Below are 25,812 nucleotides of genomic sequence, written 5' to 3'. Positions count from 1 at the left end.
TGTAGATTCTTACTGCATCCCAAAGGCAAAGAAATTACTTTAGGATTATTTATTGTTTTGTACTTAAAGGTTCTTTTTGGTTCCAATTAGTTGAGGGAATCAAAAGAACTATAAAATTTCCAAACTAAGATAAGAGTAAGTAAAATATGGTAGTACTACTGTAATAAAATGGAATATAAATAAAAGATAACATAGACTGTCAAGAAACAATACAAAGCAAGAAAAAAATCAAAGCCAAAAGAACAGAGTACATATTAGGCAGAAGAGTGAAAAGGAATAAATAGACAAAGAATAGAGATTTAGAGAAAATAAATGAAAAGCTGAAATTTTATATACTAAAATTTCTAATTGACTTTAATGCCATTGTCAATATTACTGTTTATTATTGTCTAATAAACCACTTTTAAAGCATTAACTAAGGATGAGAATATTCTGCTACTCTATTTCCGAAAGTTTATTTTAACCTTTTTTTTAATAAGTATTGGGTCCAAGATAGAAGAGTGGTAAAGATGAATAGGCAATTGGGATTAAGTGACTTGTCCAAGATCACAGGTCTGGGACCAAATCTGAATCCAGGTTCTCCCATCTCTAGGCCTGGTTCCCAAGTCACTGAGCCACCTAGATGTCTATTCTACTCTTTTTTAAGTATTTTTTTATCTTTTTTAGTTGAGAAGCTGTAACACTTGGCTTTTATATCAATAACCAAAATGTGAAAAGTGGCAATCATTCTGATATGCCATGTTAAATTTTTATACACAGTATAAATCAGAAAATAATAAAGCTTCAGTTTTAGATCCAAGATCTTTAGAAATTATGTGACAAATGGGAAAACTAAGGCATTAAGACTTCTATATAAAACTACTTTTTATATTTTTAACAATTGCAATTTACAGTAAAACTGCAAGAGTCCTTTCATTTAATTGCCTTTATACTTCACTTTAAAGTCAATTGCATGAAACATACCAATTTTAGCCATGATTACTAATCAGTAAGTTGAAATATATTAAAATGAAATATTTAATACAAGAATCTCAATCTTTATATAAATTATCTGTCCACAATACCCAAAATTCATGTTGGCAAGCCAATGGCAAAGGTGGGTTTGTTGTGTTCCCTCTCTCCACTGTGCCTGAGGACATTTTTCACATGCTCTGCGCCCCTCTGTTCAGCAGCCCAATGAGCACCCCTCCCCTGTCTGGGGGTGATGCGAGGGCTCACACACAGCATGAGGATGGTTTGGGCACATAATCTCTAAAAGGTTTGCCAACACTGCCCTAAATATTCACGAGATATTTGTATAGTTTTGTAAATGTGAAAGAAAAAAACACCTAAATTATGGCACATTACCAACTGGCTATGAAGTTTACCTCTAAAGTCAAATTAAAGGAAATAGGAAAAAGCTGCCAATTATAATCATCTCTCAAGAATCATATATAAAATACTACTCTCATCATTATAGTCTCATGCTATATATATATATGAACTCAGACTTAGTACTTAATATTATTTAAAAGGAAAGATGTATGAATTCTTAGCATACTTTTACATTTTCCTTTATTTAAAGGGAACACTCAAATAGTGCATACCTTCCCAAATAGCACTGCCAAAGTGGTTTATTTTGAGATGCCAATTCTGAATCCTTTGCTCCAAACATTTTTGCTAGGAGTTTAACAACTTGTAGGCGTTCTTCATTGTCATTACTCTGGAAAATAAAAACATTTAAAAATTAAAAATTATTTGAAATAACATGTTTATACCAATATATACATCAGAAACATGAAAGTCTGAATAAGTAGACTGCATAATAAAATGGGATAAAGAATCTAAACTTACATGGATATGAACTAAAAAAGTAATCCATTCCTAAATCAGTTGTTTTCTAAGAGGCAATAAAGTAGCCAACAACTAGCTCATAAAAAAATTAACTCAGGTGTACATCAAGAACATACTTTTCTACTATATTTAAGCCACCTAAAAGCAGGTTAGTGTTACAGCCCTGGAGTCAGGAAGATTTCAGTTCAAATCCTTTTTCAAACATCTAATACCTGTATAACCTAAGGAAAGTCACAATCTGTCTGCTTCAGTTTTCTCAACTGTAAACTGGAGATATTAATAATAGTATCTGCCTCACAGGGTTGTTAGGGGGAATCAAATAAAATATTTGTAAAGCATTTAGTACAATTCCTGGCATATATTAAATGGTTAATAAATCCTCTTCCTTTCAGTAATTCTAAGTTTGTCTTCTTGACCATAGAATCTTGAAATAATGTTTTGTCTTGTCTTTTTGAGATAAGGACATTAAAATTTCCCATTTTTTTTATGTGTAGGCATACATCTATATACTTATATTAAGTTCCCCAATGTTAAAGATATTTAAGTTGTATACCTACCTAAAAATTTCTTTTCTGGACAGTATTTAAATAAAACAAAGTGAAAAAGTCCCTAATGCACACAAAGCAAGTGTCTAGATTTAATCACTGGGAAGAAGTAAGGCATATTGTAAACTTCCAAGCATTATTTGTGCTTATTTGTGAAAACCATTGAGAAACATGTTTTGTTATTTAAATTGGGTTTTTAAATGTTCATGGGGAGAAAAAAAAATTTACCCTTTACAAAATCTCGAGTGAGCAATGAGGTTGAAGGGGAAAAAAATACTCTTAATGAGAAATCTTTAGTAATGGTTATAAACTTGGCATTAAGGAGGCAGATGGGTGGCTCCGTGGATTGAGAGCCAGGCCTAGAGATGGGAGGTCCTAGGTTCAAATGTGACCTCATACACTTCCTAGCTGTGTGACCCTGGGCAAATCACTTAACCCCCATTGCCTAGCTTTTACCACTCTTTTGCCTTGGAACTAATACACACTATTGATTCTAGGATGGAAGGCAAGGTTTAAAAAAAATGATTCTAAGACAGAAGGTAAGGGTTTTTATAAAAAAGGAAAGGGAAGTTTTAAATAAATAATAATTGATAACCAAGAAGCATTATCTAAAAAGTATTTTAATTTCTCAATTACTTTCTTATATGCATATAACTTTTCCTCTTTGACCAGTCAAAGGCATGCTTTTTGTTACCCAGTCATTTCATTCATGTCCAACTCTTTATGACCCCATTTGTGGTTTTTCTTGGTAGAGAAACTATAGTGTCTTATCATTTTCTTCTCCAGCTCACTTTACAGATAAGAAAACAAAGGTCAAGGGACTTGCCCAGTCTCACAGCCAGTAACTATCTGACTCCAGATCTGATGCTCCATTCACTGCACCACCTAGCTGCCTCCAGTTAAAGAACATGAGAACATATATGTGAAAACATTCGAGTAAAACACCACCAGAAACCAACAGGACTCAAGTCAATGCATTGACCAATATTGATTGCTGAGAAATATTCAATGTTTATTGACCCCACTGACTGAGTGACTGACTCATTGATGAGGCATAGTTCCCTTTTTTCAGGTAGAGGAGTAGTATACAAGATGTGTACTAGAGCTAACAAACAACTTCAATGCATTTGTTTGTTTTGCTAAATAACAGCCACTTTTTAAAATATAAGTAATGACAATTTTTTTAAAATAATACTGGTCTTCAAAGACCCAGATTCTGGAAATACCTATATAAACTGATGCACAGTGAAATGAGCAGAAACAGGAAAACATTGTACATACTAAGAGCAGTACTATATTATGATGAACATTTATAAATGACCTAACTATTCTTGATAATACAATAATAATAATAATCCACAATAATCTCCAAGAACTCATGATGAAAAACGTCATCTGCCTCCAGAGCAAGAAATGATGTAGTCTAAATGCAGATCACAACATACTAAGTTTTCACTTTATTTCTTCACTTTTTCTTGTTGGTTCAAGTTCTCTTTCACAAAATAACTAAAAAAGATATTTTATACTATTACACATGTAAAATCTATATCAAGACTACCTGCCATCTCAGGAAGGGCTAAGGGGAAGGAAAGTGAGAATTTGGTTCAAACTTTTAAAAGATAAAAAGTCAAAAAATTGTTTTCTCATGTAATTGAGGACGAAAGATATTTTTTTAAATGATGACACAGATTCAAGTCATCTCCAAAAAAAATTCATTCTAATCTGGGCAAGTTCCTCAACTTCTCTAAATTCTCTTCTTTTAAGTACTTTGTAAACTTACATGCTAGGTAAATATGAAGTAGCAAGAGTGTCTACATAAACAGAAATAATGAATTCAGTCTCAAATAATGGGGTTTAAACAGAAAAGTATAGCTATAGAATCACCAAAGAAATGAGTACACACAGAGATGCAACCACATTCAATCAGTTCTGCTACTCTACTAGACTCAAGCTAATGGTAGAACTATGGAATTAGGGATAAAAATCCTTAGGGTAATCCAAAGAACTCTAGCCAAGAAAGAAGCATCTGACCTTAAGGGGCAATTACAAAGCTTTAATTTCCTTTTTTTATTGATGCCTTAAAGAAGCAGTTGGGTACACAACGCACTGGGCCTGGAGTAAGCAAGGTCTGAAATCAAATCCAGCCTCAGATGCTTACTAGCTCCATTATCCTCGGCAAGCTATTTAACCTCTGATTGCCGCAATTTACTCAACTATAAAATAAGGAAAATAGCAGCAGCTAGCACTGACTTACTAGCAGGATAAATTGAGATAATATTTGCAAAAAGTACTTAGCATTGTTTCTGCCATATAGTAAGCACTCTATCAGTAATGGTGAGCCTTTTAGAGATGAAAGTGTTGGGCCCCACTCCACCCCCAGAGCTAGTGCCATGCCGCTCCCTGCCAATGAGTGCTGGATGCACCCTGCCCCCACCTTTACCCCACACAGGGGAGGGAGAAATCCTTCCTATTGGGCTTCTGGGCAGAGGGGTGGGTAATATGAAAAAATATCATCAGGAGAGGTGGAGGGGAGCAGCTCTGTTCGAGACCCTCTGCCTTCTTAGAGTATAACTGAAATCTGTTACCCCCCTCCCCAAAAAAGAACTACATTTCCCAGGAGCCTACTGACTTCCTGTCATTACGTACTTCCTGTAGACAGGGAATAAATATTGAGTGGGCACCATGCATTCCTGAGTGATTCCTGTGTTTTTCAATACCCTCTTCATGGGGGAATGTATAATTATTCTAAAATGCAAAGTTTAATTTTTTTTTTTGAGAATAATTTTAGGATAAGAAACATGCTACCTCTCTGAATCCAGAAAGTGAACTGTTTGGAGAAGGCACCATGAAGATGCCTCCACAGACCACACACTACACCAGAATATCCAGAGTGAACTTTGGGATGTGGCGATTTGAATTGTGTGGGGTTGAATGCATTTGTTTTGTATGTATACTCTTATTCTAAAGGGGACTGCCCCCTAACTGGTTTTTTGTCAATGCACCTAGAAATCATTGGTTTTGTTCTTTTCCCTTTTATTTCCAAATTACTATAATTTAAAAGTTGATTGTTAAATGATCAAATTGGGGAGATTAGCCCCCTAAATCGATCATTAGGTGGGGAATGTATAATTAAAAATTTGTTACCCTAAAAAAGAACTACATTTCCCGGGAGCCCACTGATTTCCTGTCATTATGTACTTCCTGTAGACAGGGATATTAGGCAGGGATGTGGAGAGTCCCACCTCTTTGGCTTGATGACAGCAAGCTTGGTGGTGGTAAGATGAGCATCTGAACTGGCTGATCAGCCATGGGCACATGGTCATGTTTTTGTTTTTGTTTTTAATTCTGTATTCCTTTTATTCCTTTATTTCTAATGATCATTAATAAATCCTTTAAAATGTAATATTTCATTATTGAGATCTAATTTTAATTTTTACATTAGTAATGTACTGGAGAAGTACCCACAATGAGTACTCTACGTGCCATATTTGGCACCTGTGCCATAGGTTCACCATTATTGTGCTTTATATAAATGCTTATTCCCATCCCATCTTTTGTTTTTCCTTCATTTCCCAATATATCAGTCCCTACCATACCCTAAACCGACTCACTCCCCAAAGAATCCTACTATCTTATCTGACAAAGGAAAACATTTAAACAAAAACAATTGACAGCAATCAATTTCGGAGACATAAGCATAGTTTGGCACCTGTAGATCTGTTCCTCTCTATCAAAAACAAAGTGTGTTTCACCTTCTGTCTTCTGAAACCAATATTGGTTCTTCAACTAACATTTTCCATCAATAGTCAATTTTTAAGAATTTATACATGCAGTTATGTTAGGTTCTAGAGAAATAAGGATAAAAACTAAAGAACCATTGAATTAAACGAGGTTACCTTGTATTGGTAGCATATATTCCTAAATAAATATATATTAATTTATTTCAAGAGGAAAGCAGCATTAGGAACTAGAAATCATAAATATGAATAAGTATATGTAAAGAACTATTAGGAAGAAGCAAGAACTGACCACTAAGAGGCAAGAGGTAACTCAGGAGAGATCTCTAGTAGGAAGCAACAATTAAAAGCATGCCATGATTCCAGAAGTCTCCATTTGAGGAGAAAATACATTCCAAAATAGGGTAAATGAATGCCTATACAAAGGTAAATAAAGACATTAAGAGGATGATACAAAATAAAATCTTACCTGAAAAGTTAAGTAGAAGATATCACCTAACTTAAAGTACTAGCTGACATGTCTTTTGCAATGCTGACTGTGATTTTTTTCATACTTGAACTCTCTAGAGATTTATAATAGTTCTCTTTGAGACATAAGCTCTGAACTGGGATTTTGGCATTCTTGAGACTTTTCCTTTTGAGGTTTCTTTCAAAAGCTGATTAGCAGATTTTTTTCTGTCTACTTTTTAGACCTTTGATTTTAATAGATCTAGGCAATTGTGGCTTATAATTTATTGGGAAAGTGTCCAGTTTTTGCTTGAGTATCGGTAATCTCTTGGCATTAATAGAGTGCTGATTTTTAAATATTCTCTCCTTGATCTTTATTTTCCAGATCACTTGTATTTTATGTGTTTTATTTTATTCTATTTTTTTCAGTCTTCTCATTTGGTATAAAAAATTCCTACTGTCTCAAAATCATTGATTGGTTTAGTCCATGCTAGTTTTCAGGAGTCCATTTCTTAAATGAGGGTTTATGATTTTATCTTCATTTTCTCCTTTTTTGTATTTTTACTTCCATTTTCCCAACTCGAACTCACTTCTTAAACCCTTTCATTCCCCACCCCCAATCAAGTCACTGAAACTGTTCTAAGTTTGCCAGTGTGCATTTTATGGGTAAAACTAATAGCCTTTTCACAATTCTGATCTTCCTTGACCATAACATTCAACACCACTGACCAATCTTCCCTCCCTTCCTTGTCCATTGAAAAAAGATAAGAAAGCATTAGCTTTCTTTCAACAGAGTTTGGGGTATTAATAAAGTGCAAAATGTTGCAATCACTTTTAGATGCAGCACTACTTGGGCTTGGGTTTTGCTTAAATGTCTTGCTTACAAGTGTGATAAAGGATGAAAAGGTTTGCAATTTGAAAAGGCTTGCAATTTGCAAAACTGTTGCAAAAACTGAGAAATGCAAACCTTAGGAATGATTGACAGTAGCATGTGACCAAAGGTTACATGGGAGCCTGAGCCTGGGGATCTGGGAAGATTCTATGCCAACAGTTGGTCTTCTGAGTGTGTCTGATCTCCCCGAATGACCTAGTCTGCTCTCCAGGAAGATTTTGAAGAGGAGTTTGCCTGCAACCAACAGAGGAAGGAGTTTTTTCTGGCTTCTGGCTTCTGGCAGCATCAGTCTGTACTTACTTGGACATCTAACAACAAACGATCCTGGGGCTCTATTGGATTTTGACTCCTGGTGTGAGATTGGGATATTTGAGAGGTTAAGGTTTTAAGTTTAGTAACATAGTTTATATAGCTTAGTTGTAATCTTTTAAATTAAGTTAAAGAATAAGTATATGCCTAAACCCTTATTCCTTTCCTACCCTTCCCAAATAAAACAGAATTTATATGTTGTTCCTCTTGTTTTTCCCTTACCCCAAATCCTACCTTAACACAAAGAAATGTTCATATAATTATTTTGATTTTTATTTAGTTGGAGTGTGAAGTGTAATTATATTCCCAAAATAAAAGTGATGTTTTATCTAAAGAAACTTTCAAAAAATATAATTTTATCAGCTAATTGTTATAAAGTTTAAATCTAAAGAAAAAAGTATTCAATATTAAGACATTTTTATAGGAAAAAACTCAACAGGACCAAATACATATTGTTTTAACTAATTCAAATACAATTTTTAGAATATAGTTACCTTTAGTTTAAATTCAAGCTGTGGTAAAACAGATAGCAATAAATGACTGTCGATATTGTAGAGTTCCAGTATCAAGTCAAAGACGTGCTCTGATAGATCACTGATAGATGTTTTTCCAAGCATAAGAACCTGATTAAAGAACTTGAAAGAAAATTTTAAAAGTCAGCATTACACATGCCAAAAGGAAATTACATTTTCTAAATATGTATTTTATTACAAAATCCTATTCAAAATTTATAAGTACTTAGTGTTTCAAAGTACTTTCTTAAAAAAAGTCTAGAGATGACTAAAATTCTTTACCAACGTCTACATACAGATGTGTTCATGTAGATATTTACATAAAATGTATATATAATTTACAAATATATATTTATCAACAATCAATTCCCATGTTATTTCCTTCTCCTTGCTTTCTCCTCTATATTCTAATATGGAAACTGATGTACTTTGTATTCACTATACACACAAATTTAATTTGATATCTCCATTGCCATTAATCAGGATATTCCCCATGTCTGGAATGTCCTTCCTCAGTTATCCATCCTTTCAAGCCCAAGTGAAATCTCATCTCTGGCAAATTTTCCCTTATACCATCTGACCTCACAAAATATTCTGCACCGTCGTTAAATATGCTTTTGTATTATTTTGTATTATTTCAGTGTATATGCCATCTCCCTCAAAAGAAAAACTGAAATTTTTATTTCAAATGTATATAGGCAGCTTGCTACTTCATTCCTAGTTTTCAAAAGATGTCTAACACATACAACTCAGTCACCTCACCTCTACTACAGTAACTATGAAAAATGCCAGACCTTGTCATGATTACAAAATCAAAAGAAAAAAACCAGAGGGGGTCAATTTTTCTAAGTCCATGATGACAAATTCATAACCAGTGCTGAATCAATCAATCTCCTCTCTCCCACTCTCACTCTCCTTCTAACTAACATTATCTGGCACCAATAATTTCTTTTTTTATGCTCAAATCTACAGCAACACTGTCTACATGCAAATCAGGTTCTGGAGGCTAGAAAGTTCCCTCTAGGAAAGCAGCAATAAGACTTTATCCTAAAACAGACTTTATATTCCAACAAAGTTTTTAAAAGTTTAACCTTGTTCTGAACCCCTGATTCTTTTTTTTAATAAAAAAATTATTTTATTGATTTCTTGAAATCAAACATTGCCAATCTGCATTACTTTCATTCATGAACCATTCCCAAAAAAAAGGGTTAATTAACCGCTTAGTTTTCAAATTCTTTGGTTAGCACATTTTAATACAGCAAACAAAGTTAAAACTTATGATGCAACCTGATTAATTATGTAAACTGACTTTTTTTTTTTTAAGCAGAACTTGGTTCCTTTTTTCATGAAGTGGAAATTTAAACATTTCTCCTGATTAGTCTTGAAGTTATCATCCCTTTAGGAGAAATGCAAAGTGTGGCATACTGAGAGTGATCTTAGGATGGAACTCACATGCTTCATTGGAATTAATCAATTGTGCATAACAAAATGTGTGCAGTCAATGCACGATAGACAGAAAACATGCTCCTGTGTTAATTCAATTTCACATTATCCTTTATGGCTTTATAAATTAATTACTATATATAGAATAACCCTTATGTTAAGAGAAGAAAAATAACTGTTGCTTGAAAAAAGTCATTCCAGGTCACCATTTGGTTTGATTCAGGAGAGAGACATTTCCAAGATAAGGGTTAGTGCTTACTACCTGATGCCCCCCAGCTAAGGGACTGATCAAGGTCTCTGTTCCATAGTGACCATTCTCTAAGGCACTGCCAGGCTTCTTCTCTTCCAGTGGCCCACCAGATAATATTTCACATAGCCAGGACCATCCCTAGCTCCATGTTTTCCCTTTTTGCTGTATTTATTGTATGATTTCCTCTCCCTTACCACCACTATCTAAACTCCATGTGACCTTCTATATTGAGCTATTCAAAAGTCCTTTCAGAATATCTTTGGGGAGCTCCAGAAGCAGGAACACTGGAGATGGAGGATGGTTGGGGGGAGGAATGTCTTTGGCTTTCCCTGCATTTGTGGCAAACTCTGGCCAGGTGGAAGAGATTGAAACAGTCTCTGATGGGGAAGCAGGCTCCTAATTCAGACTTTTCTACAAAGTCAACATGGACATCCAATTCCTTTTGGAGGGGAGCAATTAGAAATCTGGTCCTATCAGGTAGGAGCTATTTGTTTTCTCTTCTCAATTTTCGATTCTGAGCCATTAGAAGCTCTTTATGACACCTCAGATTAGCAATCTTGATTGCCTGCTCTTCTATTATAGTTTTATCTTTTGGGACTTTGCTAACAATACATGGCTCTATTGGGTCTTCCTTCTGAAGGAGAAAAAGTAGAGTGTCTGGGATCCCTATCAAAGAACCCTGGCACCACTGGTGAGAGCTTTCCAGGGGGCAGGACTCAACAGGTAAGGCCTACTTTGGCCCTCAGACCCATCTGCAGCAGATAGCTTACATGATTTTAGATGATGAGGGGTTCCATCAGGGGTTGGCTTGGTTTTTCCACATGTCCTCGGGCTTTTGCTTTTCCATCTTTCCTGATTAAGCAAGAGTTGTTTCTAAGCCTGCTCAGACTGTGTCAGTTTCATGGCTTCAGAAAGATAATTTAGCTGCCTTTTGGTGACACAAAACAACCTATTCATATTTCCCTGCAGTTAATCTTTGGTTTGCATTCCTGCTCAGCTGATGAGCCAGGTTCAGGAGCCCATCCATCACTTCCATGGATGCTGGGTGGGAGGTGGTAGCACCAGTGCCCCTGCAGCATCATCCTTCCCAGGACATGAAGGGCAGGAGGAGGACAGTGCTTGGACATGCCCTAGAGCCAGCCCAGGGCTACTGTCAGGTCAACATAGCCTCTGCCATAGCTGAACTTCCCTCCTTGCCCTCTTCAGCTACCTCCCTCTCTCTGATTCTTGAAAGACACGGCTTTCAATGCCATGGAAGCCCTACAGATAACAGAAATTAGAACCATTCAAAGCCCTAGCCACTCCTTCCAATAGAACCTAGAGCTTGGTGGTCCTAACACAAAATTCTAATTCAGGAAATTAGACTGCAAGGATAACAAAACAAAAAGCCTCTATGAAAAAAGCTATTATGATTGCCAAGGACACCAATAATATAAATTCAAAAGAACATGCCTCTAAAACATTAACAGTCAAAGCCTCAAAGAAAAGCAAAGACTGGCCATAAGGTACTCTGGAATTTCTATAAAAACATATATTTAAATGAGTTTTTAATTAAATGAAATGAGAACATTAGAGAAAAGAATCAGAAAAGAAATGAGAGTCAAAAAAGACATAGGTGGAGAAAGAATTAGCAAGCTTAGTACAAGAGATACAAAATCTAACCTAATTAACAGAATACAGTCAATTCTATAACACATTTCAAAAAATGCAAATTTGTTCCAATGTAACAATTAGTAGGGAGCACTGCAAGCAGAACTCGAATTTCAAGTTTGTTTTCAAGTGATTTTTTTCTATAAGAAATAGAGAATTCAGAAAAATGTACTATTTCACAATAACTCACAAGCTTCAACTCTTCTGCTATACACTTTCACTAGTAAATTTTTAAGTCGTTGTCAAAGGAAAGTGCCATATTTCTTGTATATCTTCAAAGGAGTTATGAGAAGGGAAAAGCTGGTCCACACCATCCTCATTCCCTCTCTTTCCTTTAGACCATGGCCTCTGGGGTATCTATAGCCTGTCCAACTTCTTGGTTCAACAGTAGTCCATGACATTGTCTAAGCAACAGCTGAAAACCATTTATTATAGTATTTATGTATTTCTTAACCATCTGACATATATTTAAAAAGTTGACATTTTTATTAGGTTCTTATCTTTTTTTATATGTGTTATTGATAAACGTTTATGAGCTTGGTGTGCCCCACCCCATTTTCCCTATATGACCTGGGACTTTGAATAGCATGGTGCTTTTTGGGAGCCAATATGTCAAGTTATAGCAAAACAACTATATTTATAAATTAGAATTGTCTCTATAAGACAAGAAATATTGAAACAAATTCAAAAGACTTAAAAAATAGGAATTAATTTGTAAAACAGAAAACTTCTCATTTATTTTATATAAATTCAGTTTTTGCTATATGGCAGAGGCAAGAATAGCATAAAATAAGAACTTTTACCTTATGCTACCATAACTGTAAATATTAATGAAAGAACTACACAAATAGGTGGGGTTTTTAAGTAAAGAACAGATCTTTTTGCTCCTAACCATATCATGCTAGTTTGTTATAACCAATCTAATTCTGATAATATAACCTATTATATATTACCTGATTCCTATTATATGGAATACAGCTTAGTTTTAGAAAGAGATCATTAAACCCAACTCTAAAGTAATATTATAAGAAATATCTGATATATTTCAGTTCAACCAAATAATTTTATGAAGTCCTCAGAGAATAACATCCCTAAAGTTACTTCTATGTAATAAAAGGCTCCCAGAAACCATACAAGGTAGTGTACGTGAAGAATACAAGCTAGTGAAGAATAAAGAACAAACAGTTTTGAGTCAGACTTACCACCTGAGTCTTAACTGAGATGTGATAGAATATAAAAGCACTTAATCAGTATAAACTTCAATTTCCTCATTTATAAGGGAAAATAATAACTGGACTACCTTCCTCATCAGGTTTTATTTTATCTATACAAATGTACGTTGTTGATGCTTTATCTGGTGACAAATAACTCTACATAACAGTACATCCACAATAATGATGCAAAAAATAATAAAAACTAGTATTAAAGCTTAAAGATTTACAAAGCACAATACATGTTATCTCCCTTGATATTTGCAAAAACCTGCTGAGTTAGGGTTATATTAACATCATTTTATAGAGAACTGAGGCTGAGAGAAGTTAAGTGACTTGCCCAGGAACACACAGCTAGTGCTTAGGGTGGGACTTGAACTCATGCCTTCTTGACATTAAGTCCAGCACTCTTACCCACTGACCTACATAGCTGTTTTTCTATAAATTGACTATAAACTTTTTTTGATACGTCCATTAATCTATTTCATCAATTTGGGTACTTGCTATGCTATTACAGAATAGAACCAAAAACCAACAAAGATATGGAGAATGGGGAGATGAATAAGATGGCAGAGCAAGAAGCAGTAGAGTCCAACTTCTCCAACCTCAACCCTACTCCTAAGCCTCCTAATACACATAACTATTCCAACAAAGACCTAGAAAGAGCCCCAAATTTGACTTGTGATTAAGAAATGCAAGGAAAAGCAAGTTTATTTTTTTCTCGTCCAGGTCAACATAAAGAGTCAGAGCTATCTGTAGGCACTGGTGAGAGTTATAGGCAAAAAGGAATGAAAGAAGCATAGGTAAAAACCTCTCATCTTTAAAAACAAACAAAAAAAAGACAAAAAAAGTCAGTTTCAACATAGGGAGAAGTAGGAGAAAACATTAGATTTGGGCATAAAGAGTTTAGAAAACATCCAAACTTTATCCTGCCAAAATATTGGTAGTTATTCTATTTGTAGTAAAAAAAAAAAAAGAAAATATTATCAACAGATTTTTAAAAAACACGTATTATATATGGAGATGAGGGCCAATAACAGAAGATGAATGCCAAATCTGTCCAACTTCAATGCTTCATTGTGTTCTGGAAGTAACCCTGGTTTTCAAACACTACACCAGCAAAGCAGAAGCTTGGAAGGTGGTATCAAATGCTTTATAAACATCAAAGCACTACTTTCCTTCCTTCTTTGGAGAGGTGGGAGACTATGAATATGAAACATAGTGTAAAATGTCAGACTGGGAAGATATCACTGGTTACTTTTGCTGAACTTTTTTTTTTTAATTACAATAGATGTCTCATTGAGTAAAGAAAAGGGTAAGAATATATAATTCAATATACAAGTATTTATGAGGTGCCTCTTTTAAGTTCTATGAGGGTGGAGATTATCTTTTTTTTTCTCATGCTTAGCAATAGAACCTTAATAAATGTTTACTGAATCGAATTTAATTGAACTTGGGACACAAGTACAAAAAAATGAAGTGATGTCTACCTACAATGAATTTACATTCTAAAGGGAGAATCAAATATGTATAAGCAAATATGTTTAAATTATACATATTTAAAGCATAACTATAAAATTAATGAAAACCAAAGGGTAGTTTGGTAAGAAGAATTGAAAACTTTGAAAAGTTTTCATGAAGAAAAGTGTGCCTCAGCTATATCTGAAAGATCAAGAGAACTCTATGAACCCTTGTAGTCAAAGATAAATTGGGATTTGAATTAAAGATGACTTAAAAATAAAAAAAAGGAATTTAAAAAGTTTTAATTTTAAAAAGAAACAAAGTGTTCAACTAAAGAAAAGATAAATTGTGTTAATTTTTCATAAAAAGATAAATGCAATGAATATAAGCAAAGACAGACATCTTTATGAAGAGGTATAAAGCAAAATCATGAGAGTGCAAGAGTGATCTACACAAATACTCTAACATAACAACTACATAAAGAAAGGAAAAGGTCACAGATAATAAAAGTTCAGATAATATGGAAACGGATCACAAAATGATTTGTTTTCTAACTCCTTACTTTTATTTTTACCTTTTTATAAGGGTTTCAAATAAAATTTTGCCACTTTTTGGGTACACGTCTTCATTGTGGTTAATAATGTTTTAATCTATGCAGCTAGATGGATAAAAATTTATATTTTAAAAGACAGAAAAATATGAATCTGAATTCTGATAACCTATTCCTGTAACCCTGAACAAGTCATTTAACTTCTCAGCCTCAGGGTCCATATCTGTTTTTAAAAAGAGGCAACAGGGGGCAGCTGGGTAGCTCAGTGGATTGAGAACCATACCTAGAGACGGGAGGTCCTAGGTTCAAATCTGGCCTCAGACACTTCCTAGCTGTGTGACCCTGGGCAAGTCGCTTGACCCCCATTGCCTAGCCCTTACCACTCTTCTGCCTTGGAGCTAATACACAGTATTGACTCCAAGACGGAAGGTAAGGGTTTAAAAAAGAAAAAAAAAAGGGGCAACAGTATGTTATACTAGATCTAGTTCAGAGAATCAATGAGATAATATATGTGAAGCATTTTGAAAAATTTAAAGCATTATCTAAATGCTCTATTGCATTTTATAAAATAAAGTTTATTTTAACTATTTGTGCAATTTCAAAGCAGAATAGATAAGCTGTGTAACTTATAAGATTTAAGATGCTTTACCAATTTTTATATGAATGAAAATGCATTTATTAGGGTGCTTGCTATATACTAAGAGCTGCTGAAGACACAAGTAGAAAAATGAAGCTAATCCTTGCTTTCAAAGAATTTATATACTAATTGAGGGAGACAACACAAAATAAAGTGCCACCATCATCCCTACATTATAAATGAAGAAACTGAAGCTGAGAAGTTCAATGTCTTGGTATGGGTTACACTGTTGAGTGTCTGAGACTAGATTCAAACTCAGATCTTTCCAATTCTGATTCCAAACCCAGCAATTTTTCTACCAGGCCACCCATATGCCTCACAAGAAAGAAAAAAGTTAACTCTAGTAAGGAACTGATAAGACTGGCAAACACCCAAAATGAGGGGAGTGGGAAGGAACAATTGAAGAGACTGTCTACATCAATGAAATTTTCATCTAATGTTTCTCTTTCCCACCTTAAGATTCTGGAAAAAAAGATGGCAGAAAGAATATGAATGAAAAGAGTATATTCTCTTTTTATGATGGCAAAAGTTTAATGGATGTTAGTTACTATAGGGCACTTGTGACTGGGAAAATCTTATAATTTTTCATTTTTCATTCCATTCAGAAACAGCTTCTTAGAAACTTTCTTGGATTTTATGCCTTTATAGAAAAGAACATACTTTCCCTTTTTATTCTCCAAGTCAAAAGAAACGGACTATATGATTTTTCCTTTTTTGTATTTGCACCAACAACAATTATCAAGAATTAATAACTTTGTAAAAGAAATTTTTATTTAGGTCAATAGCCACAAGGGGGAGATCAACCGTTGTGCTTTAGTGGACCACTGAAATAGAAAATTAGTGATTCAAAGGCTAATCAAAATTAGTTAAGAAATGAGAAAACACAGATAAATGTGTTTCTACTCAGAGCAAATTGGAACTGGGCAAAAAACAAAAACAAAAATCTTTCAGACAGGGCAACAAATCATATTCAATCTGTAAGAGTCACCAAAAATCTAGAACCCATATTCAAAATTCTCTGATGGAAACCATTTAGATTCACTACAGAATTTGAATTCACAGTCAAAATGTAATAAGTCTAAAAGGTCACATTACCCAGATGCTTCTTCCTTACAAACTAAACTTATTTCCCAAATTATGCACATTATATTATAAAGAGACATAAAACTAAAGAAAATTATATTATTTTCTTAAATGCTTCCAGAAAGAATTAAAAAAGACTACACTATCATCATTAGTATACATATATTAAAAAATTTTAAGATCTTTACTTTTAAAAACAAAATAGAAATGAGTAATGGTGTATCCAAAAGGGATGAGTCAGAGAAGTTGTATTTAATTCCTTCATCATATTCAATTAACAGAAAAATAATCTGAAGGAGAAACTCGGCATGAAAACTGAGAAAAAAGAATGAGTGGCATACAGCTTGTATATGAATATGTGTGTGTGTGTGTGCACGCACGCGTGTGTGTCTGCATGCATGCATATAAAGCATATATACCTAGACAGACACAATAATTCCTAGAAAAATTATTCAGAGGTGGAGGATCTTGGAAAATATTTGAAATAAAGTACCATATATCCCATAAATACTTTTTTTTAAACCCTTACATTCCATCTTGGAATCAATACTGTGTATTGGTTCCAAGGCAGAAGAGTGGTAAGGGCTAGGCAATGGGGGTTAAGTGACTTGCCCAGGGTCACACAGCTAGGAAGTGTCTGAAGCCAGATCTGAACCTAGGACCTCCCATCTCTAGGCCTGTCTCTCAATCCACTGAGCAACCCAGGTGCTCCCCTCTCCCCCATTAATACTTTCTTGACAAGGCAAGGGCAGTGTATAAATAATACCTACTTGACCTACTTGACTTTAAGGGCAGTGTTTGATAAACCATAAATGTTATAGAAAAATATGAGCTATTTTATAGCTCCTTTTCCCCAGCAGAATGTAAGTTCCTTAAAAGCAGAGAAAGTTTTGGTTTTCTCTTCATCTATCCAGAACCTAGCACAATACTCTGCATACAATAAGTGATTAATTCATTGTTTGTTGTAATGAATTACTCTAAATTGTGTCTACATACATATTTGATGGTAAGCTCTAAGAAGAGATGACATCCACTATCTGCCTATAAAATGAGCCTAGTCAACTAAAGAAAATCTTCTGAAAGTATTGAAGATCCATACTTATAAGAAAAGTTTATTTTTATCAATTAATTCATATCTGACTTTATATAGCATTACTATTTAATTAGAATATACTTTACATTTCATTTGATTCTCATAAGCAATTTAGAAAATATCAGTAGTGTTATTATCTTCATGTTACACATAAGGAAATTGATGATCAGAAAAAGGAAAATAATTAATTGGTCCTAAGTCACAGCAAGGAAATGGCAGAACTTTATGTGTGACCCTGGAAAAATCACTTAATCCTATTTGCCTCAGTTCTTCACATGCAAAATGAATTGGAGGAAGAAATGGCAAACTACTCCAATATCCTTGGTAAGAAAACTCCAAAATGGGGTGACAGCCAGACACGAGTAAAACAACTGAACAGCAACACATGTCCCATTAGTTGGCCAGTGATTATAAACTGATTCTCAGAAAAAAATCTAATACATATTATTACAGAGATGACCAGAAAATATCTAGGAAAGGAAACAATGGTCACAAGCCAGCATAGGTCGACTAAAAACAAGGTATAGAAGACAAAATTACTTTTTTTGAAACATTAATTACCAGAAGAAGGAAAAATGATAAATATTATATTTTAGCAAAGTTTTAAATGAAGTAGCATGATTCTTTGAGAAAAGAGAGACATGAATTAAATAAAAATGCAATTAGATAAATTTGGAAATGGTTAAATGATCTGACTCAAGTAGTAGTCATTAATGGTTCCAAGCCAACTTGGAAATATATCTTCAGTGAAATGCTCTGCTTGACTTTACACTGTTTTAACATTTTTACCAATGACTTGAATAAAGGCATAAATGGTAGCTGGAAAGGATCTTACAAATTATCTGCTCCTTCATTTTATGGGAAACTGAGGCTCAGGAAGATTATAATACACCACAGGTTACATGCCTCATAAGTATTAGAGCTAGGATCCAAACTCTATTCTCCCAAGTTCCAGACTAGTATTTTTCCACTGTACAATGATATTTTATCTCCTCCCTATTTGGCTACAACTCAAAATGTTCTTTTCCTCATCCAAGAACTCAGTAATGACAAATGTACTATCTCTTATGAGAAAATGGATGTAAAGTATTTTGTAAATACATAATGTGATGAGATGTCAACTATAATATATATTGCTATATACTATAATAACATATATATTCTATATTATCAATATATAGCATTATAAAGACACAAAGAGATCATGGATAGCATTGGACTTGGAATGAAGAAGACTTGAATTCACATCCTGCCTCTTAAAAACTAGTAACTGTTGCATGGCTGTGAGCCCTATGCAATTTTCTGAGAACACCTACAACGTTATGGATGGGCTACAACCTGCTTCACACCCAAGATCGTTGAAACACTGAAATACAATAGTAATTCATGTACTTCTCTTATACTTGGCATGCAAGCTTGTAAATTTCTTAAAAGTAGGGATTGTGTCTAGCTATCTTTATATTCCCTTAATAACTTATGAACAGTACTTTGTACATTAAGTATAGAGACACTCAACGTTTATGGAAGGCATTGCTCATTAAATATACAGATGACACAAAACTAAGGGTAAGTGGGAAATAACATAATGAATGGTGGAATATGGATCCAAGGTTATCTTAACAGGCTAGAAAATTGGGCTGAAATCTACGAAGATGAAATTTAATAGAGATAAATAAAGCATTTAACACGGGTTCAAAAACATAAATTTCACAACATAGTTAGATATCAATTTATTTGGCAATTACTGAGAGATTTTGATGGTCATACCATAGAATAATATGGGTAGAGCAACCAGGAGTGACTCTGACCAGATCAAACCCAATTTGGAGCACTATGTTCAGTTCTAGACACTGTAGTTTTAGAAAGAATAATGATAAGCTATAAAATGTCTTAAGGAAACCAATTCAGTTGAAGAAAGTAGGAATATTTAGCCCAGAGAAGGAAACAAATCAAGAGGAACATGATAATCTATCTTCAAGTACCCAAAAGGCTCTCTTGGTAAAAAAGAATAGATTATTCTGTCTGATTTGAGGTTAGAACTAAAGCTCACTTCTGTATGTGTTAAAACTCCTAAAGAGAATATAAATTCCTAGATGGCAGCAATTGCTGCACAGTACTTTACAGAAGGCAAGATCTTAATAAATGTTTCCTAAATTCAATTAACTCTAGTTCTAATAACCAAGGGGAAAAAATACACACAATACAAATCATCAAAATCATAGGTAATAAGAGGAACAAGGTGCTATATCTTATAAAGATTTGATAAAACCAAATAATTATATGCTTAAATAGGGGACAAAAGTAAATATGTGTTTCAGCATAGTATATGCTATTTACTAAAATTCCAATACTTTTGCCTATATCAACTGATGACAAATTATAATCAGAACTTACATTAGTAATATAGGGTTCAATAGCTTGAGCCGTCCTCTTCAGCAAAGCTTTGGCCAGGTCATATGCTTGTTTGTTTAAATTCTAAAACATATAAACACACCAACACCTCTAATTATTTAACATAAAAAAAAAATCAATCAAGCAGTTGTATCAATGAAGACCAAATGTCAAGAAATACTATCAACTTTCATTTTAAAAAGTATCTGAAATACAGAAAAGGGGAAAAGTAACCTGGGTTGTTTCCTAAATTATCCTCAATTACACTTTCCCAACTCTGGGCATGTAAAAACTATTCTGTTTGCCCATCTCACATTTCTATAATCCTTCCTAAATAACTATTAATAGTTTGTACATAATGTGTTTGTTTGCCTGTTGTCCCAATTAGGAATTCTTCAAGGATAGGGTCCTTTTAACCTTTTTTATATATGCCCAAGACCTGGCACAGTGCCTGACACAAAGGATGCAATACATATCTAATGACTAATTTCAAATATCTTAGAAAACCCAATTGCAAGTAAAAAGTCTGTGTGGTTCCCTTTCTTCTATCATGATCCTTCCACCTTTAAGTCATGATTTAAAATAAAAGCTTGGGGAAATGTCACTGCAAAATCATTAAGTCTCTAATAGTTCACATAACCTCTTTTGATACTGTCTACTAAAAGATTCCAGATCTTTATACAAGAGTTCAGATTCTATCCTAGGAACACCCTCTTTCAAACTACTCTAGTCAGTCTCAACCATTTCTCCCTTCTATCTAAATCCTTTGGCAACAGTTTATTAGATGAGATGCTCATGGAGGGACAAAGACTTTCTTATCCTTCTTTATAACCTCCACAGCATATTAAGTTGCTAGCACACTGAGAAAACTCAATGAATATTTATTGAAAGAAGGACCCCCAACAAAGTAAATTTAAGTAAACCACCTTTTAACTCTAAATTTCTTTAGGGAAAAAAAAGAGCCATATGTCTAAGAAAATAACTAAATTTAGTAGTAGTCATACTAGCAACAGAATTTATATAATACACAAGGTTTGTCAAGTACTTTACAAACATGTTTGTTTTAGCCTCACAACAACCCTAGGAGGTAGGTACTATTATTCCCATTTTACAAATAAATTGAGGCACAAAGGAGCTACTTGCTCAGGGTCAGGTGACTAATAAGTGTCTGCAGCAGATCTGAATCTAGGTCAAACACTCAATTCACTATGTTACTTAAGTATTTGTTGACAGAAAAGATAAAACTACCTGTGGATAGGCAGAATATAGCTATCATTCACTATTATGTAATTTCTACTATTGCCTCCAGTTTTTGAGGTTGTATAAGTATTTATCTCTTTTCTTTAGAAGTATTTCAGAGGCAGCTAAGTGACTCAATGGATAGAGAGCCAGGTCTAGAAATGGAAAATCCTGGATTGAAATCTGACCAAAGACACTTTCTAGCTTTGTGACTGGGCAAGTCAAAACTCCACTTATCACTCTTCTGCCTTGGACCCAAAACAGTGCTGGTTCTAAAATTGAAGGTTAGGGTGTTGGCTTTTTTAAGAGTTCCTATGCTAGGCTAGAATATTTACTAAATATAATAGAAACTCCATTAATCAAAGCAACTGGAGAGATACAACCATGTTTTTTTAATGTCAAAAAACTATATACTGTTTAACACCACTTTCCACAATTGGGAACATATAGAGGGTAGAAGACTCCAAGAAATTTGTAAAAATATTTAGATGGTAAAATTTTTGAAGGCCTGTTATACTCTCCACAACTACTAATATAGACTTTGACACTAACTATATTTTGTTCTGACTTATATCAAAAAGCTAACCAACTAGCAAAAAAAAATATTCCAAAACAGAAAAAGGTAATATTTGACAGTTTAGTCCTCTTATTTGAGGGATGATAGCTGTCCTAACACAAGGGAAGATAAGTATAACTGAATAGGTTATGTGTTATCTTGTCCTGAGGTAGCTAGGTGGCATAGTGGACAAAGCTCTAGGTCTGGAGTTGGAGGGACCTGAGTTCAAATCTGAACTCAATCCTGTGTGACACTGGACAAGTCACTTAACCTCATCTGCCTAGACCTTGACCTTCTGTCTTGAATTGTTACCAAGACAGAAAATAAGGGTTGTTTGTTTTTTTTAAGTGTGGTCTTGTCTCACGTTCCATTCTCAGAAGTCAAACCTGCTTAGATAAACTTTAAGAGATGCAAGTAAACTGCCATTTCTGTATGTAGAATACCAGAAATATTATCAAACTAAAAAGCCCTAGGGATATCAGCTACAGTCTTATAACTAGCTACAGAGAACTAGATCCAACTTCAGGACACAGATGAAATTAGCTGTGTTCTAAGGCTTCTTCACAGAATACCTAGATCAACACTGAAATCACATAAAGATGAGGGAAAGGGGCTCAAGGCAAAGTAATTTCAGATTTAATAAGATAAATAATGAAATAATAAAAACATTGAACAGAAGTATTCAGATATATCAAGAGACTTAGAGGCAAGTGGTAAAGTGATAACTACAAGATTTTATTTATGTGGAAACTTAAGTAAAAGGCAAGACCCATAGAATTTTAAGAAAGATTGTATATAGATTAGGTTCCTGAATTTAAATGCTAATAAGGAATTTATGAAATAAGCATACTGAGATGAGTTTACTTCAAAGACAAAATAACATTATTTTGTGACACTTCTCTATCACTCTACTTCGGTGCTAAACTCCTTCAGAGAAAGGACTCTTTTTGTCTTCCTCTTCCCAGCACTTATATTGTTATTCATTTCATAGGCATTTAGTGTCTGTATATTGTTGAATTCCTCCTCCATAATAGCTATTTGTATAAAACGAATTTCCAAAGTCCTTTTACATGTACTTCATCTGACACTAAAAATCCATTTTATAAATGAAAAACTGACTAACAGAATAACTTGTTCATAAAGATGGTGTCTTCGGTGGAATGAAAATTTCGGTCTTCAAATTCCACTATTAATAAACTTTTCACAAACTTTCCTACTTTACTTACTCAAAGCCCAAATTCCTGTAAAAAGTGACTAGATGCTTCAGCCATATATATTTTTTACCCTTTTTTCATGATTCTTCCACTCCCAGAAACAACATTGGCTTCTCTTTAACCTTTCTAGACCTAGAACCTAATACTAAGGAATAAACTAGAGACAGAAAGAATCATAGATTTAGAATTGGACACATAGCAGCTAAGTATCAGAGTAGATGGAGCACCAGGCCTGAAGTACAGAGGATATGGGTTCAAATGTAATTTCAGATACTTCCCAGCTATATGACCCAGGAAAAGTCACTTAACCATAATTACCTAGCCTTATACCACTCTTCTGTCTTAGACTTGATACTAAAACAGGATGGGAGGACAAGGGGAGAGGGAGAAGGGGAGGAAAAGAAAGACACAGACACATACAGACACACAGACACACAGGGCCTTAAAAATCACCTAATCTGGGGGCAGCTAGGTGGCTCAGTGGACTGAGAGCCAGGCCTAGAGATGGAAGATCTTGGGTTCAAATATGGCCTCAAGACACATCCTAGCTGTGTGACTCTGAGAAAGTCACTTAATCCCCATTACCTAGCCCTTATAGCTCTTTTGCCTTGCAACCAATACACAGTATTGATTCTAAGACAGAAGGTAAGGGCTTGCAAAAGGAAAGATTAAACTATGGCTCAGTCCAAAAAAAGGAATCAACTTTCAGTGAAGGCATCTCCTTGAAATACCAAGGTTAACTATCAAATCAAGAGAAGCTGCCTTTATGTTGGAATGGATGATAAAACAAAATATTTTATACTGCCTATTCACAGAGTATTTTTTAAACTATGTTCTAGATAATATGGAAATATGATTTTCATTGACTTTATTTCACATGTATAATCAATATATTTCATGCTGAAAAAAAATTTGAGACTCAAAATTTGTAAAAATTAAAATAAAAAATTTATAAAGATGGATGTCACTGGGAAATATTTAGAAAAAATAAAAGTATAATAAAAATGTAATAAGTATTAAAAATTATATTCCATAGAAGCTTAAGTCTTTATAACATATATATAGGAATTCCTCCTAGAGACTCTTCCCTTCAATCTTCTCCTTCTCTACAAAAAAAGTTTCCTTTTATCCTTAAATATTTTGTCCTTCTGATATATCAGTTGTGTGGCTGGATAATTCACTTCAACTATCATTTATTGAGGCTACTCTCTAAGACTAAAAGTTACAGAAAGGGTACAGAAAGGTATGAAGTGGTAGAGGCAGTTGCCTGATTCACAAGATTCCCTATATTAAGAAATCACATACCCAACTTCAAAACCCGCGCATACCTATGAGGCCAGTTTCGAAGTCACAAAGTCTTGAAATAAAATTTTTAGTTTCTTAACTAAGAATGCCAATACTATTAATGAAAAATTAGGTATATTTGGGGCAAATAAAATACATACTAAAATTTTAGTTACTATTTGATTATCTATTATTTAAGGAATATTAAAACCATACTGCTTCTATAAAATTGTGATTTTTAGTTCTTATATTATAAACCATGAATTAATTCATATGAAGCCATGTCATCTTTTTAAGATATCAAATTCTGGGCACAAATGTGATAAAGAATTAAAATTATATTCATAATTTCATTATAATGTTAACTCTGTGAGACCATAAATATCTCTTATCTTTGTAAACCCTTCTCTTAACACAATGCTTTCATAATAATGCATGTTTAACAAATGTTTGGTAAGTTGAATAAAAAATATATTCCAATTTACCTTGTGGGCAGGGACCAGATTTACTAGAACTGTATCCAAAAGCTCCTGAGAAACAGTATCTCCCTCACAAATAATAGAGCTCATCAGGTCCACCATGTGCATATGAACTTTCTGATTGTGACCATTGCTAAAATTAGAGAAAGATAGTTAATATTTTTTTAGTGAATTACATCAGGCAATAATCTAATCACAAGAGTACTGAAAAGCACTGTACATTTTTTTTAAAAAATAGCAAATAGAGCAGCTAGATGACTCAGTGGGGAGTGAGAGACAGGGAAGCTAGGAGATCCTGGGTTCAAATGTGGCTTTAAGAAACTTCCAGGCTGTCTGACCCTGGGCAAGTTACTTAACCCCAACTACCTAGTCCTTACCATTCTTCTGCCCTGGAACTAATTCTTAGTACTGATTTTAAGACAGAAGGTAAGGGCTTTTTAAAATAAAATAAAACAATAGCAAAACCAACAGTAGCTTCTATTAAGATTTTTTATATACCTCCTAACATTTTGAAGAACTACCAAGAGAGTAGTCAATTTCTTATCAACTTATATTAATTATGACCAAATATTCTGTATACCAATTTTAAAATTTAGAAGGCAGTTTTGACGAAATTCAGCCTAATAAGTTATTTCTGATAAAAATAATTTTTCAGATAAAAACAATTTTTCAAATACATTCAACCCTCAACTAACCACACTCAAGGAAAATGAGAAATAACTTAAACTAATAAATAATACAAAATTATTTACATTGGCTTTAGAATGCATTATAAATTTATATTATATTTATAAATTTATATTATATTATACTGAAAAAAATTAAGACTTCATTTAACCTAATACATAAATTATTTACTATGAAGTGGGATTCAGTTTGGGAGGAACAGCATGGATTCCATTCAGAAATGTTTAATGCCTGAAGTACTAAAAACAAGTACCAGATGAACTTGGGCATTGGTAGCCTCAACTCTAAGCTTATAGTGTGGATTCTAAA

The 25,812-nt window shown here is 33.9% G+C and overlaps 1 protein-coding gene and 1 pseudogene across 8 annotated transcripts in view; both read right to left on the bottom strand.

Moving 5' to 3' along the window:
- Positions 1-25,812, bottom strand: part of PDS5B (PDS5 cohesin associated factor B) — a 237,245-nt gene that overhangs the window by 133,927 nt on the left and 77,506 nt on the right. For all 8 annotated transcript variants that reach the window (XM_056825157.1, XM_056825155.1, XM_056825156.1 and 5 more), the window contains 4 exons: positions 24,823-24,949; positions 20,048-20,128; positions 8,258-8,398; positions 1,587-1,702 (listed from right to left, as the gene is read on the bottom strand). In XM_056825157.1, the coding sequence (XP_056681135.1) occupies positions 1,587-1,702; positions 8,258-8,398; positions 20,048-20,128; positions 24,823-24,949 (465 nt within the window). The remainder of the gene's footprint in view (positions 1-1,586; positions 1,703-8,257; positions 8,399-20,047; positions 20,129-24,822; positions 24,950-25,812) is intronic.
- On the bottom strand, positions 8,420-20,029 carry LOC130458726 (nuclear receptor-binding factor 2-like; annotated as a pseudogene).

Source organism: Monodelphis domestica, chromosome 4 (assembly GCF_027887165.1).
Source record: "Monodelphis domestica isolate mMonDom1 chromosome 4, mMonDom1.pri, whole genome shotgun sequence".
NCBI lineage: Eukaryota > Metazoa > Chordata > Mammalia > Didelphimorphia > Didelphidae > Monodelphis > Monodelphis domestica.
This window is presented reverse-complemented; position numbering and strand designations above follow the sequence as displayed.